This window comes from Diadema setosum, chromosome 12, assembly GCF_964275005.1.
Source record: "Diadema setosum chromosome 12, eeDiaSeto1, whole genome shotgun sequence".
Classification (NCBI taxonomy): domain Eukaryota; kingdom Metazoa; phylum Echinodermata; class Echinoidea; order Diadematoida; family Diadematidae; genus Diadema; species Diadema setosum.
Window position 1 is genome coordinate 15,561,152 of NC_092696.1, and position 19,768 is coordinate 15,580,919.

General features: G+C 39.3%; 1 protein-coding gene across 1 annotated transcript in view; it reads right to left on the minus strand.

The window, feature by feature from the left end:
- The window catches only part of LOC140236209 (CD81 protein-like), a 54,617-nt gene extending 37,868 nt beyond the window's left edge, over positions 1-16,749 (minus strand). The window contains exon 1 of the mRNA XM_072316176.1: positions 16,681-16,749. Within this exon, the coding sequence (XP_072172277.1) occupies positions 16,681-16,749 (69 nt within the window). The remainder of the gene's footprint in view (positions 1-16,680) is intronic.
- Positions 16,750-19,768: the final 3,019 nt, after the last annotated feature.

Genomic DNA, 19,768 nt, shown 5'->3' on the forward strand with positions numbered 1-19,768 from the left:
GGGAGGTGGCAATTCAAAAGGGTCACTGACATTGTCCAATATATTTACAGGACGCATGGTTTTTCATCTATGCCATGCTTACATCTGATCTCTGTGTCAGATGTGGCGGGGGGAGAGAGGGGCGGGGGGGGGGGAGAGGGGCGGGGGGGGGGGAGAATGACCAAGGTAAGCGAGAAAGCAGAAACAAAAAGGTCAGTATCAATGAACAGGGAGGAAGAGAAGAGATTTCGACCTCCCTGGTATCACAAAGTTTTTATGTAAGAGATAATGCAAAAGTGTGTTCAGCACACACAATCATCGACAAAGCAAAACGTTCTAAATTTGGCACGACATCCTCTTGGAATTGATTTCTAAATAGAGCGTGTGAACCATAATCACTTATTATTATTATTATTATCATTATTATTATTATTATTATTATTATTATTATTATTATTATTATTATTATTGTTATTATTATTATTATTATTATTATTATTATTATTATTATTATCATTATTATTATCACTATTATTATTATTATTTTCTCTTTGTCCTCTGGTTTTTCCCACGTCCTTATATTGCCAAATTCGTCTTCAGAATAAAAAGATTTTTTTTTTCTTTTTTTCTTTTTTCTCGGAGAGAGTGTAGGTTACTGATTTTCTTTGTTGTTGTGTTGTTACTCGCCGTGAACAAGGCCATATGCACGGTATACATTTTGAAGACCAAGTGAAAGGGAGGGGGGAGGATATTTGCCCTTTCTCGATCGAATGTCTGCATTGTCGGTCTTTAAAAAAATGAAAGGCTTTCATTCCGAGAGAGGTGAGTTTCAATGTTTTTGCTTTGTTTTTTTGCTTTAACTCTCCATGAAAAAGATCGTGTGCTCGATCTACAACGCCAAGTGAAAACAAAAGGAAGGAACTAGCCTCGTTAGTCTTATATCAATGTCTCCTGTTCGAAGTGTTGTGTATCCGAAATCAAGTTGAATACAATCCTATTTATATCCCAAGATTTTCCAATTTAGAATCCTTTGAGATTAGATTGAAAATGGAGTCAAAAACGGCTTCCGGTGTGAATAAACGCACGAGCAAGGTGCCTTAACAGGCTGAAGCCTGAACTCATTGCCTTGTTTGGCCGTAACCCCTCAACCAAATTTTAGTATCTTGTACGCCAGATCAAAATTCCAGACACGAGCAAGCCTTGTTAAAAGGCTAAACCAACATCTATCGACTTTCAGATACGCACCAATTGTCGACATTCCGCGCCAAATTGTTTTCCGGTGTTCTGTTTCGAGATACGGCTAAATTCCAATACCCTGTGAGTATATGCCATGGCGGACATGGATAACTGGTCATCGTTATTACACGTGCCGTAGTTGTAGCCGTTGATGAGTGACGATATGACTCTCTCTTCTTCTTCTTTTCTTTGTAACCAGAAAAAAAAAGGAAGTTTAAAGTTTGCTCCAGAGCAATAATCTTTGACAGTGTGGGCATCATGGCACTCTTGTTCCTTTCATGAAGAAGGATACGAAAGAAGAGGTTAAGCTATGAAACAAGAAACGAGGAACAAAGAAAGGAAAAGGCAAATCTCTTAAAAGTTTCAACTGATCCGTCTAAGAAAATTCCGAACGGATTATATAATTGTTTATGAACAACGCGGAAGCCCATGATAACGACTAAACAAATATGCAATTCCCCTGTGTTTCATGGATTTTGAACTTGATATGAAAATACTACTAAGTAGAATCATCCAGGGCAGAAATGAGAAAGTTCACAGGCAACGTGACACTGACAACCCGCTAAGGTTCCCCGGGGTAATGTTCGCTGTGAGTGATTCTCACGCGTCATTACTAAAGTGGAAAGGGGAATAAGCGGAGCACAGAGCTGGATGGGTGTGCAATCATCTGGTTGATCAGAGTGCAGAACAACATAAAGACATATTACTCTCCCCCCCCCCTCCTCTATTTCTCTCCGTATGTGTGTGTGTGTGTGTGTGTGTGTGTGTGTGTGTGTGTGTGTGTGTGTGTGCGAGAGAGGGGAAGATAGGGGGTTGTTGCATGCGAGAAAGTGGGACAAGTATCCATAATATTCCGATGAAATTTTGATGTGATTCGTGTAAAGCTCACATTGGTTTAATCTCATAAAGAAGGTACCTAGGGAGATTTTTCTACAAACTTTGTCTTGGGTCCCTCCATTTTTCGCAGCGTGCATATTGTTATTTCATTTTCATTAGTTCAGTTGTTGTTTTTTTTCCTTTCAACAGTCTATTTACTTCAATCAAAGAGAAAAAAACGCATGACTCAAAGCAGTACAAATTGTCAATTTGACATTCGTTCATATGGACTGTTCATTGAACACAATATCTTATGAAGTATATGCACGAAAGATATTATAGCAAAAAAAAAAAGAAACAATGCACACTTTGTCATGGTAACAAAAAAAAAGTAATCATAACGTTGGAAAAGAGTGTTTCACCAAAAAGCCAAGCTTGTAGGACGTGGAACACTTTTCATGACAATGTATGATTACTATATTGTATACTGTTGTCAGTGTGCTTGGTTTTGCTTATGAAACCTTATTGTATTCTCTGTTACCAAAGAAAGTGAAATATTTATGTTCAAATAAAATTTGAATTGACTTGAAACGAAGCCAAGTATGTATGCAAAGTTATTGCATGCAGCTGCCCAAGGGGTGCAAAATTATCTTACACTTGAAAAAAAAAATAATTGCAACAGATATTTTTCCTGGCGTACATCATGATTTTAGGAGTAAATAATCATTGAACTATTAGCATTGCAAGAGAACTATTCATGTAGTTGCGTGTAACCCCAAATTACTCTTAGCATTTAACATTCCAGCGACCAAACTGTAACGCTTTAGATAGACAGGCAAGCGATGAAGATATATTAACAATAAAAATCTTGTCAAATCAACGGTGGCCATGAACGCACGAAATTAACAGGGATTTGTATTGATTTACGTGGACAACGTATGCCACGCCACAGAAATTGGCCAATTTGCGGCTTCGTATTTCAGCTGAGGGATTTATGGTGCATACACACATCTACTCCTGATGTGAACATAGAGTAAATCTCTTTTACAACCAGCAATAAACGTAATTACCACGTGCACTGTTTTTAAGTCTGTGTTACTGCAATGACGTCTGCGCTCAGCTGTTGTCCATTTTACTCGTCATTGGACGAGCTCTGAGGTCAAATTTGTAACCACTGGAGGATAGTGTGGAGTGATGGGGTAAAGGAGTGATAATAAAGGTCGGAGAGTAAGCGCCCGAGGCCTGGGAAAAGGGGGTGGGTGGGGTGGACCCCGCCCTTTGTAGAAAGTCAATTGGAAAATGGTTCCCTTCTATAAGCGTAAGTTTGTGAATATGGCGAATGTAAGAAACAAAGTACAGGAAGCAGTTAAATACTCAGCGAAAACTTTACGGAACATCGGAAAATCACTTCAAGAGTTATGAATCTTTATAATTCATCAGAAGTCTTCTTTGAAAATGAAAATTTAAAAAAAAATATGATTTACGAATGAATTAATTAATTTTAATAGATAAATGAATAAATGAATAAATAAATAAATAAAAAAATACATGAATAAATAAATAAATAAATAAATATAAATAAATAAATATCCATCAACTAAGTGTTTCACTTAATTTCCATTATTTGTTTAATTCCATAATGTCCAAATTATGCATTATGAGCTGACTGAATGCAGCATTCCTATAATATCATCCCGACTTCTATACAAAATGTGTCGTAATTCGAGAGATGATATCGGATAGCATGATTATAATGTCCAATCATGTTGCGTAATAATATCAGTCATTTCTTTAACAGTTATTCTTTTCATGTTTGTTTGGGGTTTTTTTAAGAATGTTTTAGTGCAAAAACATTGTGTAGGTGATTACAGAGTAATCAAAACATATGGTGGTTCCAACCATCCGGGGTTAGCGATCTGAACCACGAGTACGGGCGAGTGGTACATGGGACGACATGTGCATTCCATCAGTCATGGGATGTCCTGCAGAGATCCTTTTCACAGCATAACGTCACGGTCCATCTCCCAGAGGGAATGATACACTATAACTCGCCACAACTCTCTCGACACCTGCCTCCTTTGTACGTCACGTGTCTCAATAACAGCCAGATTCAATCAGGCGAGACACTGGCTCAGTCCAGATCTATTTAAACCTCATGTCGGACAACCTTCTGCAGTTGATGCGTTACAACAGGTTTTGCAACAATTGTCATTCCATACAAACTTCTTCATTTAATCCTTCCAGAAGCTACATTGTATCTCATATCATCACCACTTTATTACCACCTTCACTGGCATTACTGTATAATTGACACTCAATCAATTTTAAGGTGTTTGCTCTGGCATGGGACACATTCATCGGTTCAGAATCTTTTTTATGGTATTGACACTTTGTTTGGTTCGAGTGCCGACTGGAATATGAAACCCTGTCTCGTTGTGCGCACTGTCCAAAGCCTCTGTTAATAAAAAGGTTAGTATACTTTCTTCTATTATCTTCTCTTTCAAATTGAGTACTAGTACACGAGGCTCAAGAACCCAAATTAGTTATCATGTATTATATACAGAAAGAACGGGGAAGCAATTATCCTTCATTGAGACGTTTGTATAGCCAATGTCACATTCGATGGATCTATGATGTGACAAAACCAATACCTTGGAATTCGAAAGGCGCCGCATAGGTCCCTGTAGCATCCCCTTAAACACTTCTGACAATATCTGTGAGGAAGTCTACAACACCAGTGCCTACTGATCCCAAGGGATTACATCACAACTGACCACGTCACAGTGTCTCGTCCAATCTGAACTATCTCACACACACGCACACACACACACACACACACACACACACACACACACACACAAACCCAGTCGTTTTGAAAGAGATGTTTGAGGGCTTTCGTGCTGTTTTGCCCCCCCCCCCCTCCTTGTGAGATCCAGAGGGGGAGCACCGGGTGCGCGCCTCCTCTTTATTTGTTGTTAAAACAAAAGAAATAAAAAGAAAAAAAGAGATGAAACCCGGAAGTAGCACCAGAAATTTTGTTTTGCGCCCCACCCCCTTTGCGGAATGCCTGGATCCGCCCCCGAAACCCCCTGTAAACGAGATGTAGTCCCATTTCCTTTTCTTTCTTTTTTTTTCTTTCCTCCATAATGCTCGTTGCCACATCATCTTGAGTTGATGCCTCGTTAACATATCAAGAGAATGAGTCAACTAGGAGAATATGGTGCTATACCCCCACCAGTCTTCCGCATCACTGTCAAGTGTAATAACTCTAATTGCATACCACACTCTATTCTCAAATTCTTGAAGATAAGCGAGTCTGCACCAGGCAAATTAATAATGATTGTGTCGGTGCCAATCTTTGACTACAGGTTTAGCATCTGATTTGATGGATTTACCTCAATAAAGATCATTCAGTTCATTGACCATCAATATTGCTGGTTATAATGACACTGTTAGAATTATTTCAGAAGGGTAGCCCCCTCTTATACTACCATAGCCCTGTCTTTAAATACCGAGAGGTTATTTCCTCTATATTATATCCTAACATTATAGACACAATAATAGGGAAGGAAGTTGTGGGTAAAAGAAAAAAAAACAAAACATATATAACCGAAAATAATTATTAGTTTCTGCAATGATTCGAACGCCTGGCCTTTTGATATTCATTTTTAACAAACGCATTCCTGTCGTAACATTCGTTCCACCATCTGAATTGTTTTTATAAGTTAAGTAATTAACATCACACAGAAATGTAAATAAATAAAAATGATCAATTTTGTGCTCCGTTTTCACGGTTTTGCGATTTTGACATACACAAGTCGATGTGCTCTTCAAGGGTTACGACTGATAAAAATATGGTACAGGAAAAATGAAAATAACTACGTTGAATTATTGCCGTTTTAAACAAACCATTTGAAACCCACCATTTTGGATATCTATTTTCCTTTCCTTACGTACACGCCTGGACATCATTCTGTTCAAAATCAAAATAAAGATAACTATAACAAATATAAGAATGACGGCGATAATCAACATAGAAATTGTAAAATAACCCCCAAAGTGAAGTCAAGACGATAAGTTATCTGTTGTCATTTTTTATCCTCTCTCTATTCATTAAAGCTGAATGTACATTCCTCTCTCCCATATATCATTAAAGGAGACCTCCGGATGATTTTCAGATTTTACATTTGAACAACTACAAATTAGTTATACTAAGGACAGAGTTTCAGAATTTGTGATGACTTGGGTGAAGAATAAGAATATTTTCAAAATTTAGAACAAATTGCAATGAACAAGGATGGTGACATGGCAGAGTCACCATAAGAATGTATGAGTTCGGGCTCAAGGAAGCAGAACAAAAGAAGAAGGTATGCATAGATCATACACAGGTGAACTCGCAAGCAAGCGGTATTATAATGGAATTACACTGCTACATTTCTGAAATAATGTGAACCTCCTATGTCATCATCCTTGTTCAGTGTAATTTGTCCAAGGTTTTTCAAAGTATTGTTTCTTTGCTCAAAAACTACAATAAATTCCACAAATCTATACATGGAGTTGTTTCATTTATGTACTACATCATGTGAAATTATGAAAATCGTCTGGAATGTCCCTTTAAGGACCATACATACTTTCTTTTAAATCACCGTATAGTGAACGTTCAAAGAAATGCACCATCAAAGCTGTTTGCACTATTCTACAAACAACCTCGGTACGCCCTATTACATGTACGGATGCATGGTATATTGATTTTAACGGGTTTTTCTGAAATTAACTTCTATAAAGTTTTGTATCAGCACCTGTGATCATTATTTATTGTCTGTACTTTCTTCTTTTTTTTTAAATAAAGACCTAGAGTATAGCGAATGAGTGAAAAAAATGAAAGAATGCAGGCAGGAGGGAGGGAGGAAAGGGCTGTGTGATTAGATGTGGGAATATTATAGAAGCACGAAATATTTAATGCATTCGTCAGAAATACGATCGGGGACATGAAAATAAAGCTCATGAAAGTCGCTTTTCCTATATGAGAGAAGCACATACAGGTGAATGTCTGTCCCCCACTGAATACCTCTTTCCACCTCAACATCTAGCCCTCCTCATCCAGCTCCCCCCCCCCCCCAGACCTGTCCCGTAATTCTGAAGCCCTGGCTTATACTGTCAAATCCGTACACGAGTATTACCACGCGAGACTTGCTCAACCTATTAACGTCCGCTCGAATGAAGTCAGTCACTTATCACTGATCAAGCGCTTACCTAAATCTAATCGTTCTGAAATTAATACTCCCGTCACAAAGAGTCCCACATCATCATACCGACGACTGTCCGACTGTCTCCTTTATATTCTCGAGAAATATGATCTCTAGACCATCTCATCATACGCCCATCCTCCCCCCCCCCCCCCCCTTACCCTGGAGCACACGAATCATCTCTCTCCGCAGGTAGTGCAGATCACACTATTACATGTACTCTCGTAGACGCCAACACTTGGGTCGACGGTGAAGGTTTGACCTAAGGAATACACTCATGACGTCATTATTAAAGGAGCTGTCGTTTAGGATGATTTAAATGGATCATATGGCGAAATATTAATTTATCTTCTTCCTTTCAGGTTAGATTATCTTCATTCGCAATTTTCATTATGACAAGACAACTTCATCAATAACGTCTAATTTTAAAACACAAGATATTGCCCGATGATCTCTCCTTTCGAAACACATGATGAAAAATGATGTATAAACAAAAGTACCACGGATATGTCCTATACCATGCACGAACTTTCATCTCACATTCTGATACCACGATTAATCCACCTTTACTATCCCTAATAATATATTCATCAGAAAATTGAAAGGCAATCCTTGAGAATAAAGTTTCATCTCTGGTCCTTGGCCAACCATGACAAACGAGAGAGAACGACTATAAATGTACGAATCCCCACAAAAGACACATCAAATAAATTGAACAAATAATAATGAATGAATAAATAAACAAGCATGTTTCGAATCATTCATAATTCCGTCCGAATTTCAAGAGGCTATTGATTAAAAGAAAATAAGAAAAATAGTGTGAAAGAGAGAATAATATTTCTGTCTATGGACACGCACAAAAATATTGAAATGAAACCCTAATTACAGGAAAAAATTACGATATGTCGTTTTCCGATAACGATCAATCGTCTCTATATGAAAGTCAAGTCGTCAAAGCCGACCGATCGATTGTTCCCTGCTGTGGTCGTCTCGGAAGGTAGCCTTTTTGCAAAGGCAGCTCGGTATGGACTCGCACGGACACAGCCACGAGCAGATCGGAGCGAGCCCGCTACCCGCTGTGTGTGCGAGTCCACTGCCTGTGATGTCTGAGTGCGTGTGCTGGAATTATAGCGAGCCGCCTTTGCAGAAGGCTACTCGGAAGGAAGCTCGTGAACGAAACTGGAAGGTTAGCGAAGTAATGATCGATTAAATGAGCTGAACTGCGGTTAATTTCAGCTGATGGGAAGAAATTGTTCAGTGATGTATGCTGGACTAATTAAGGAGAATAGAGAGTGGAGACATGGGGGGGGGGGGTTACCGTTCCGCATAGACATGCAGTTGAAACAGATAAAAGAGGAAGAGGAGAAGGAACAGAAGTGAAGTACAGGTTGATGACCATGCAGCAGAGGATGTTGGAAAAGTGGAGAAGACAATGCGTAGGAAAATAAATAAAGAAGCACTCCGAGAGGCTATACCTCCGGCAAACAGCCATGATATAGATTTTGGCCATTTCGTAGGCACAGATTGAGGTATTAAGGGACATTCTGCGTAATACGTTTCGGAGGCAAATAAGAATTACAGTGTTGAAATATAGCCCCTATGACCTTTGACCTCGTGAACCGAAATGTTATGGTTTTTATTTTTGTTTTTACTTCATTATGAACGCAGCCTATACAAGTTAGCTACAAATCCAAGTATTCGTTCGTGAGTTACTGGGAGATAAAGCTTGCTTTTATGACCCCCTATGACATTTGGCCTGTGATCTCATGACCCCTAAATTAAGTGTTTCTCTCTTCATTATGAACACACCCGAACAAGATTGGTGAAAATTTCTTCATCCGTTCTCAAGTTATTTTGTACACAGACAGACAGACAGACATACGGAACCACAAAAACATAATCTCCATCGACCGCATAGGTTTCACCCTGGTTTCACCTACTGGCGGAGGTGAGAAAGAAACACAAAATCGATAGATTAATGGTGCAACAAGAGGCGGAGTGGAAGAAAAAGAAGAAGAAAAGAAGAAGAAGAAGGAGAAGAAGAAGAGGCCAAGAAGCCAAGAAGCCAAGAAGCCAAGAAGATAATAATGATGATGGTGATGGTGATAGTGATGATGATGATGATGATGATGATGATGATGATGATGATGATGATGATGATGATGATGTTGATGATGATGATGATGATGATGATGATGATGATGATGATGATGATGATGTAAGTAGAAGTCGACAGAGACGGAAAAGACGCAGAAGACAAAAGAAATGAGAAGGAACAGAGATTCCACGGAGCAGAAGAAGCAAGAAAGTAGAACAAGTAATAACATGGCATGTGTAGGAGAAGATGATGAAGAAAAGAGGAGAAGAAGAATTAAAGGCTTTTCGGCACTGGGCTTCCCTTTCACGGGATATTATGCAGTTGAGCGAGTAAGCACCTCACTGGTCACCTTAAAGAGTCGTTAATTTAACATTGAAGATCGCATAAGCATTAATTCGCTGTAACGACCGTTCTTCTTTTTCTTGCAAGTTAGAACTTGACCCCCAATTATCCCTTATACACAATCCTGACAATCTCACATTCTCGATCAAGATTATGACCAGGGGAATAACATATTCACTATCACGTTCTCTCGTTCGCCTCAATGAAATGACAAATACGAATTGACATAAAACGCAATGAACTGAAGAATCGAGGTTGGAGGAGGGGGACAAGGAAAAGGGGGGGGGGTAGGGGGAGGGAGGTATAGGTAAGGATGTCACGGAGGAATTCGGTCGTGACGTTCACCAGTGTCCATCCGGAGAGAGATCATTAATTTCACAGGAACATTTTTTTTTTATGTTCTTCCTCATCATCGAAATTGATTTCCTGACCCTGTGTGTGCCGACACGCTTGTCTTATGGATCCATCAAACTTTATTATCCTGATGTCAGAGCAGTAAAACATCTCTTTTATTGCTGTGCTCGCAGGAGGTAGGGATTAACTGCAAAAGGTCGAAGGAGCAATTAGCTATGAGGAAATTAAAGAAGTTAATCACTGCTGACAAATTCATAAACAACCAACAGGTGTAAATAGGAGTGTCTTATCAAGGTGACATCAAAGATACGTAACAGGCAGATTTTTTTTCTAGTTTGTTTTCATAAGAAAGTTATGACCTGCGATCGCCGTAATGTTGTAGTTATATGTAATTGATGTTATTGAGTAGATATTTGTTGACGGAGGTGGAACCTTAAAATCTGAATTAAAATCTAAATTTTCTCAGCAAGGCTCTTTTTCAGGTGCGAGTTTCTTCACTTTGTCTCCCACTACAAATTAGATTGTTAAGATCGCAACTGCTGATCTGTAAATTAACGTACATGTCGGAAAAAGGCACCTTTTGTTATTATAAATTGCCTGAAGGAATCGTTCAGTCGTTTTGGTTTTAACCCCAAGTTTATTAACACATAAAGCTAACCTATACGTCCATGTTTGATACATCATTGGAGACTGTCATTTGCGATAGTTTACACCATCGTCAACTCATATCAGCTCAATTCGTATACACTTACCAAAATCAGAATCCACTTGGGGGAAGTGTTTCAGCGTTCAACGAGCAAATATGACAGATCTTTTGTCATAAATTAACGACAGATCAAGTAAACACTTAATATCAACCCCGCAAAGACATTTCATTGACGAATTCCACATCACTTTATGTATTCTTTCGATTGGCTATAACTTCACGTCTAATGATGCAAGTGCTGGTTCGAAATACTGGAAGTAAAAGGTTTAAATTCGTAAACTTGATTTAGCCGTGATATTGTGTTTGCTCTCCCCTCTCGCGTAAGAGCGAGGGGTAATAGAGCGCCGACGGCGGACAGAGCGTATCACTTATCGAGCCGAAGAGAGGCTGAGGTAAGAAACGACCGTCATGGACACCTCTACCTCCATCTCCTCGCCCTGCCAGCACACACCCGAGGTAGCGAGGCGTTGCTTTCCAAACACTCCGCGAGTCAACTTGCCGGAGGAGAAGTAGCAGGGCTTGGAGGTAGGAATATAGTCTTATTGATCCAGACACGGCATTGGATTTGGCTTGCTTGAGAACACTATCATTAACCCCTGATTTATATGAAGAGATTTCACCACATTATAGTATTTTTCTAGTTATAGAAATTGCCACGTCTCGGCAGGTTTAACTCTCGGGAATGACGCGTGGTTCATGAATCAATTTCTATCAAAAAAGGAAATTAAAAAGGAAAATGCAAATGCATAGTTAAACGTTATGTCGGATGAGCAAGAGGGAAAAGGAAAGATTGAATCCGAGGGATAAAAGGTGTTTTTTTTTAGATAAGCGGCAACACTATTTCATTCCGATATTATTAAGCATAAGCAACTGTTTCAAGGGAATACAGAGTAAATTTATTGAAAAACTTCTACACATTAATTTGGTCAAACATAAAGTTGAACACAAATATGTACAGATGTTAGGTCTGTTCACATACAATCTGAGCAGGAGCAAATAAAGGCCATTTGAGACCTTTCCCCTGAACTTGACCTGTTAATGTGGTATTTGAAAATCTGGATAGGTCTTTAATGAAACTGTGTTATTTGTATGAACTTGGGTGCATATAGGAATGGACAGGTGAATATTTTCTACCATATTAACAAGCACATGACATGTTATTATCCCTTTCAGCATGACTGTTATCAATTGCTCTTAAAAGATAAATCTATATTTTGAAAAGTCCGTGGATCAGGGTTCATTGCAGACAAGCACCTACTCTGAACCTGCTAAAACACAGAGCACTGATATAGTGAAGTGAAAATAATGTAAAAAAAAAAATATTACTTATAATAAAACTCATAAAGTTGAAAGATTGAACTAAAAAAAAAATAGCAGCAGAAAAGTTGAAAATTGAAGACTAGGGGTTGGCGACATTGAATCGCTATTGATACACTAGGCATACAGGCAGTTAAGATGCGATAAATCAATTCCCCGTTTGTTTACGGACTTCTGTTTGCCCGATATATTTAATTTCGTCCGGTGAACGTCGATAATCACGTGACTTTCGGCAGGTTCCACTGTAAATCAGAAGTAAACACCTGATCTCGTGAAGACGGCATTTCGCAAGGCAGCCCTTCCTCGACATACATTATTATTCGAATGTCGAAGAAAGGAGATGTGCAATATGATCTGACTCGTGCACAGCGAAGTTTGTCATCCTATCAGAGAAGAAGAAACACTACAAAAGACGAACTTTTGCACAATAAAAATATAAAATGCATACCTACAGAGTCATACACTTTCTTGAAAGTAATCTGCTGCGCTTCATTTTACAAAAATTAATTAGTTTATTATTCAAAAACCATACATACTATAGATGTATGTCCGAGAATGTATTCGTATGTAAACTATGTATGATGATAATCTTACATTATTATAATGTATACATAATCATAACATACACATACCTGGCTGCATCTATTGCTCTTATCTAGATACTGCACCTCTCTTATCTCATTGAAAGGACGAATTTCTCTCTGCCACTAATTTAGATAAAACCACGCAGGATTCCTATAACCCCTCCCCATCTCTTACATCGAGTGTATCCATTTCATCATTGTTATTTTTGTTATTACATTAATTGTTGTTACCTTATTACATATTTATATCATCATCATCATTATCATAATCATAACCACCACAATTATTATTGGTTAAATGTTAGTTGCAGATCCTCAGCTGTGTTGAAAGATGATAGCTTGCTACTTTTAATCCCTTCTTTCCCAGGGACTCTGTACAGTGCGTAGGTTTCTATGACAGTCGACACTAGAAGCATGCAAAGGGTTAATCAGATGAAAATGATGGATTCGCGTTAGGACTGTTAATGGCGTGACCCGACGCAGGGGAGAGTCGGATCACCGATGATTGATGTCCTTGAGTATTTGTCTTGTCGGTGTACACCGGCATGATCGTATACAACGACAATTCGAATGTCACGTATTCATGTTCGCAAATGCTGCGATTCAGTGTCGGTCGAATGGATTTCCGAGAACACGCATTGGCAACACGGTCAACGAGGCCTCCACTGTCGCAGTGTGCGACTCTCCTTTTTTCAAAATGGCGTTTCTTTTTTTTTTTTATTAGCTCAAATTCTTTATATCTGATCTGATACAGCATTATATAGTAATATTGTGGACACACCTTTCAAACATTCTATCAAATTCATACAACGAATGTATGATTCCCTCCCAAAACAAGGCAAGTGCCATAATGTGTCTCGCCCATTCGCGTACAAGAAATTGTACGCGAATGCGATATAACAGATTTAAAAAAAGAGACATAACAGATAAAAAGAGATATGAAAGGGTAAAAATTTAGGGCAAAAAAAAAAGAAACGTGCCATGAAAACTTAACATTGGGCCCTTAAAGTTCGTTGACCCCTGCCTGTGACCTTTGACCTTGTGACCATCCACTCCCCAAGGGACATCTACCATCCAAGTTTGAAACGGAACTGTGGATCAAAAGTTATGACCTATAATAGAAACGCGCCATGAAAACTTAACATTGGGCTCTAAAAGTTCGTTGACCCCTGCTTGTGACCTTTGACCTTGTGGTGATCATCCACTCCCCAAGGAACATCTACCATCCAAGTTTAGTCACAAACGAACCTATGGATCAAAAGTTATGACCCATGATAGAAACACGCCATAAAAACTTAATATTGGGCTCTAAAAGTTCGTTGGCCCATGCTTGTGACCATTGACCTTGTGGTGACCATCCACTCCCAAGGGACATCTACCATCCAAGTTTGGTCGCAAATGGAGTTATGGATCAAAAGTTATGACCCATAATAGAAACGCGCCATAAAAAATTAACATTGGGCCCTAAAGTTCATTGACCCCTGCCTGTGAGCTTTGACCTTGAGGTGACCTTCATATATGGTGAATGTGAAACTTTGTACGACCCCTCTTCCCTCGAAGTTTGATTGCAAATGAAGCCCAGAGTAAAGAGTTATTGAAGTTTTTGTAGCGTTACGGACAGACGACGGACGAACGGACGGACGACGGACGGACGGACGATGGACGGACGGGCGACGGACGGACGACGGACGGACAGACGTCGCAGGCGATCCCTTAGTCTCCCCTCATCTCCGGTGGGGTTGACAAAAACTGCTAAATAAGGACTTTGAAACTCATTGCATTATACTAATTACTATTAAAAACGCATTTAATTCCAATGGTAACACAGGTTTCTTCATTTTTTAATTTGAAGATAATAATGTTAGGCAAGTCTTCATGTAAACTTCCTTGTTGTCAGGAGAAATATGTGTGATGACGATGTGGGTAAAAACTGAATATATAGATAATCAAAATAAAATGTTAATTGGTTTATCTGATCAGACTCGGGATTTAACAAAAGATTCATTACTAAGACTACATACAGAGATGAAGAATAAGGTGAATTTCACTTTAATACATCACCTGGAAAAAAAAAATGCATAAATTAGAATATATCTATAAGAGACACTCTTATTACTCAGGCAAAAATGGTCGGGTTAGCACCTTGCCTGGACGGCATGCTGAGAAGGAAGGGCGGACTGCGAGTCAATGTTCCGGCGACATTCGTCTAAACATTACAGCGTATGTTTACATGACTGTGAAAATCGGAAAGTGCCACGCCAGTGTTATAGAAGAAAAAGAATGATGGGGAAAGGAGGGAAAGCGGGAGACACACACACACACACACACACACACACACACACACACACACACACACACACACACAGGGTATGTGTGTGTGTGTGTGTGTGTGTGTGCGTGTGTGTGTGTATGCGTGTGTGTGTGCGTGTGTGTGTGTATGTATGTGTGTGTGTGTGGCGGCAGAGAGAGGGGGGATGTAACTGAAATGGCGGGAGAGAGGCCTGGGAGGGAGGGGAGAGGGATAATTGTTTTATCTGAATGTGTATGAAATGTTTATGTGCATTCTAGTGTATGTTAGACTGATAAGATAATGGAGCGTATGTGCGCCATACATCACATCGTGCTATCGTGATAGCCGGCCTAGTAACACACATAGGTATCATTATCAAAGTCTTCTTCTCCTACTTTTACCTCTTATTCTTATTCTTCTTTTCTTTCTTCCTTCTTCTCCGTCCAAAAAGAAGACGTCTCAATTTACTCCGCGGTATTCATAGATATGATACTTACAGCCGGGACTAATCTACTGCCGTAGAAATCGATCCTCGTCATGTTGCTGGGTGTTATCTGTCACGCCCGAGGAAAGATATACCCCTCCGAGATAATCCAGTTATTCGAATTATTTTAAGTGAAGAACTTAATCAGGTTCGCGGGCACCGTCCAGAACGCGCAATGATGAATCTACGGAGCGCACAACAAGGCTGTCGTGCCCGAATGTTAATGGTATAAGCATAGCGTTGTGGTTATCCAAAGAGTTCGACGCGCGTTTCGCACCGTCAAAATTATCAAATGAATATTGCGCTGTACAAAACATGCAGACAACTGTGTATTTAGCTCAGTGGCATTTGTCTACATCAGTAAAACTGTATGTAGGTTGCATTTTCTTATTTTTTATTTCCACAGCAACGCAATAATAAAACAATATCAACGCAAATCGGAAGTGTCATTATAATGTCCATTTCGATAGCCTCGTGTTCTCAAAAAAAAAAATAAAATAAGTCTGCGATAGAGTTTTCAGCAGTTACACAGGTAAAAGATGAATTTCCCTTTGATCATGATTATCGGGAATCTCTTGCCTTTATCAGAGAAGAAGTTCTGAATTTCATGCATCTCGATTTTAAAAATACCGAAATGTAATTCAAATGAACACATTCGATGGTGAAAATGATATGAAATTATGTTTACAAAGAAATAAGACGTCTTATATACAGGCATTCACACTTACACTCACCATTCGACTCAAACGTCATTCTTATTATTTCCTAGATGACCATGACAACAGGGTCATATTGCCTCTTTCTTTCTCTCTTCTTTTCCTTCCTTCCTTCTTTCTCACATTCTTTCATTCATTAATCTTTTCTTTTTTTTTAAAGAAAACAACTTGATCATCTGTACAAGAGAACTGAACTAGGCTTCCTTCTGTTGCAAGTGCAGTACATTTCGTCCAATCTGTATAGACATCATTATTTTGTCCATCGTTTGATCTTTTCATAATTATTTAGTCTTCAATCTTGGCAAATCGTGACATACCTGATGATAACCAGTAGTATAAGAGTTTATTATCATCTTTTTTTCCCCAAGAAGATGGCTCGTTCCGACAGCTGCTCCCCCCCCCCCCATCTCTACCTTGGTAAAGAGGGCAACACACGTTAGTAATAGTAGTAATAATACCCACAGTGCTTTGATATCCATGATACTTTGATTAGATGGGTTCTCACTACTTACCCAGAGTACGAAATTGAAGAAAAACAGTAGGCATTTGACGATGAGCATGCAGCCGCCTCGCACTGCCATCTTTCGCTTCTTCCTCTTCTTCTTCGTCCGATCGGTGCTGGGAAGGTTGTGACGCCGGCCGACGCCCGAGGGTTTGGATCCGCGACCCCGCTCAGAATGCTTGCCGTCCCGCAGTTGCGAGGGAGAGAGTGAGCCGAGTATGAAGTATTCCAGGGTGACGAGCGGGGGAGCGGGAAGACCAGAACCTGATCGGCAGTCCAAGAGTTAAATCAAACTCAAACGTCCCCGCATTCCTCTTACACCACTACAGAACATTACCATCACCATCTGTCGCTGGCAGGGGCTGGCGTGATCAGCGCGGCTCCGACGGCCTTGGTGAGCTGGGGACGGAAATAAATATCGGGCCCACGAAAACAAGAACGCCCCGAAACGTAGGTGTCGCAAATACGTCGATTCATCTAAACCTTCGTAAGCATGGCACATGAATGACGAGCTGTCAGTTCGGGGGAAAAACCTCTCGCAGCGTTTAAAGAAAGCTAATTGCAATTGTTTTCTATATCAGCTGGAAATACAGAGGGAGGAGTAAACTAAATGTTTGGGGGAAAAATAACGCAATATCATGCATGCAGTAAATTTCTCCTCATTTCTATTTCCCGGTTTTGGGGGAAGTGATAGAGAAAAGTTTTGACGTGGTGATGGGTGCTTATCACTATCTAATCCCACAGCTGGGGAGGCGAGATAGCGAAATGTCAGGCTGCACGTAAATGACGTACAGCAGGAGATGAATAGCAGGCGAGGGTGGCGCGGGGCTCGGACGCGACGGTGCGGACTGTCCAATCCCCCTCGAGCGAATCAAGTCGTAGTCTACTGCGGGGAAAGTCTCGTTAAGGCAAAAATCCAGGAACCAATATTTGAAATGATGCTCCCTTTCTTGTATGTAAAGTTTAAATAATCTAGAAGTATTACATTTCTTGTAGATATTACATCTTTATGAAAACGACGAACGGAATCTTCGCACTCTATATAGAAAATACGACAGTATCTCCAGAAAAATTTAAGTGAGGCCCTACTTGTCCATGTAAATCAATAAGCATGAAATAAAAACGTTAATGTGATTGAAATACAAGTAGATAGCATAATTCAAGTAGCATAATACCTTTAACGGAGCTACTAATCTATTTTGTATGGAATCGTTTTTATACCTTCCTTTTTTACTGTCAAAAAGTTCAAACAGTGTACACAGTTTAGCTAAATGTGGGTAGAAATAATAACCGAAAATACATCTCCACTCATGACCACTGCACCAACAGAAAAAAAAAAGTGTCTGATAATTTAGACTACGCACACACGCTTTTTCGGGCAAATGTCCACTGTGTGAGTTATGTGTGTATGGTGAGTGGTCGGCGTTTGTGTTGGTTGGGTTAGGTGCGGAACACCCAGCGGTAAGCTGTTTTTACGAGCGAGCTATAATCCGGACGGATGCGTTGCATTCTGTGCTGCAACAAATCTCCGTTAGATGGTAAACTATAAGGGTTGCATCTAACAACATGTAGGCCTATTGATTAACATTCTCTGGTTACGCGAGGAAATAATAACAATGCACAGTTTTCTGGAATAAGGAGAATCTAATTATATCTGTTAAAGTAAAATCCATGCTTACGCTGACGGTCTCCTGCTTCTCAAATGAACTGGCTTTTATGATTTATTCAATGGTTATAAATGTTTTATGATATATATCATGTTGTAGTATTACATAAGATTGTGCTTTTGTTTTGCCCCTTTGTAATTTACTTATGTTTTTTCTACTTCCTTATGACCACGATTACACCGCAATTTCCCCTTTTTTTCTTTTCTTTTTTCTTTTTCTTTTTTTTTTTTTACTGGAGAAGAGGAATAAAATATCACTTAAACAAACATTAGTGATTTGCTTAGAATAATAAAAAAGAAGGTTGGGTAATGGATCATTTAGATTTCCATTGGGGTAGCACCAAAAATAATATGTTGTGAAGACGAAGTTCATGGGAAATTTACCCGGAAGATATTATAAGAATCCAACTGATGCAGGAAAACGTAGAGAAATACGCTTTTGAGTTTGAGGAAGTTCGAACAAATCGTTATGAATTTTTAAAGTTTTCGTATCGAATCCATGAAGACTAAAATCAAACAATTCGCACTGATGTGACAAAGGGTCTGTAGTAAACCGCAAGTATTATTTTTCCTGTGTCCAATATTCTACTTTCATTAAAAAAAGCATCATAAGTTTTGCAAAGCATCGTTGCAGCGTGCAGTAATGACAACTGATGAAGTAGCTATACCAGTTCAGCAAAGACTAATCCGCAGTCAGTTTTCAAGTTGTTGCTACGATGATAACAACAACCATTCAATGCAATTAAATTCAGTTCAGTTCAATATGGTTTATTGTGCAAATGTAAAATAACAATCCAGCAGCTCGAAGGCGGTTGCTTTACATCAGACTCATAAATGAATTTAAAATAACACTGATAATATAAACCTATATAAGAATAAAATACCATGGCGAGATACAATGCTTTCAAACATCTTTGTCGCACGGGTCCCCGACGGTGCATATCGTAACAAGTTACGGAGTAAACAGGGTTCTAGACTTCCATACCCTAATTTTATCAATCACTTTCCCGGACCTTTCACGGGATTTTTACAGGACATAGAGAAACAGTCGATCACATTATACATGAGATAAGTCCTCACACCGTCCTATTTCCTTTGTTTCTTTGTTTGTTTCTTTGTCTGTCTGTGTGTCTGTTTGTTTATCTGTGTGTCCGTCTGTCTGTCTGTCTGTCTGTCTGTCTGTCCCTCTTGAATTATTTCCCTTCACCTTCAACTTCCTCTTTCATTCGTTATCTTGTTTTGTTTTCCACATTAGCTCCGTCTTATATAGTTAGTTTTCATCCTTCTTCATCAGACTACGTTTATCGTTCTGTTTCTTCTCATATTCTTTCTTCTACTCTTCTTCTACTTCTTCTCTTTCGTCAGTTTTGTTGTCCTATCTATCTCTTCTTATTATTTTCTTCTTTTTTGCGTTCCTTTCTTCTCCTCTCTT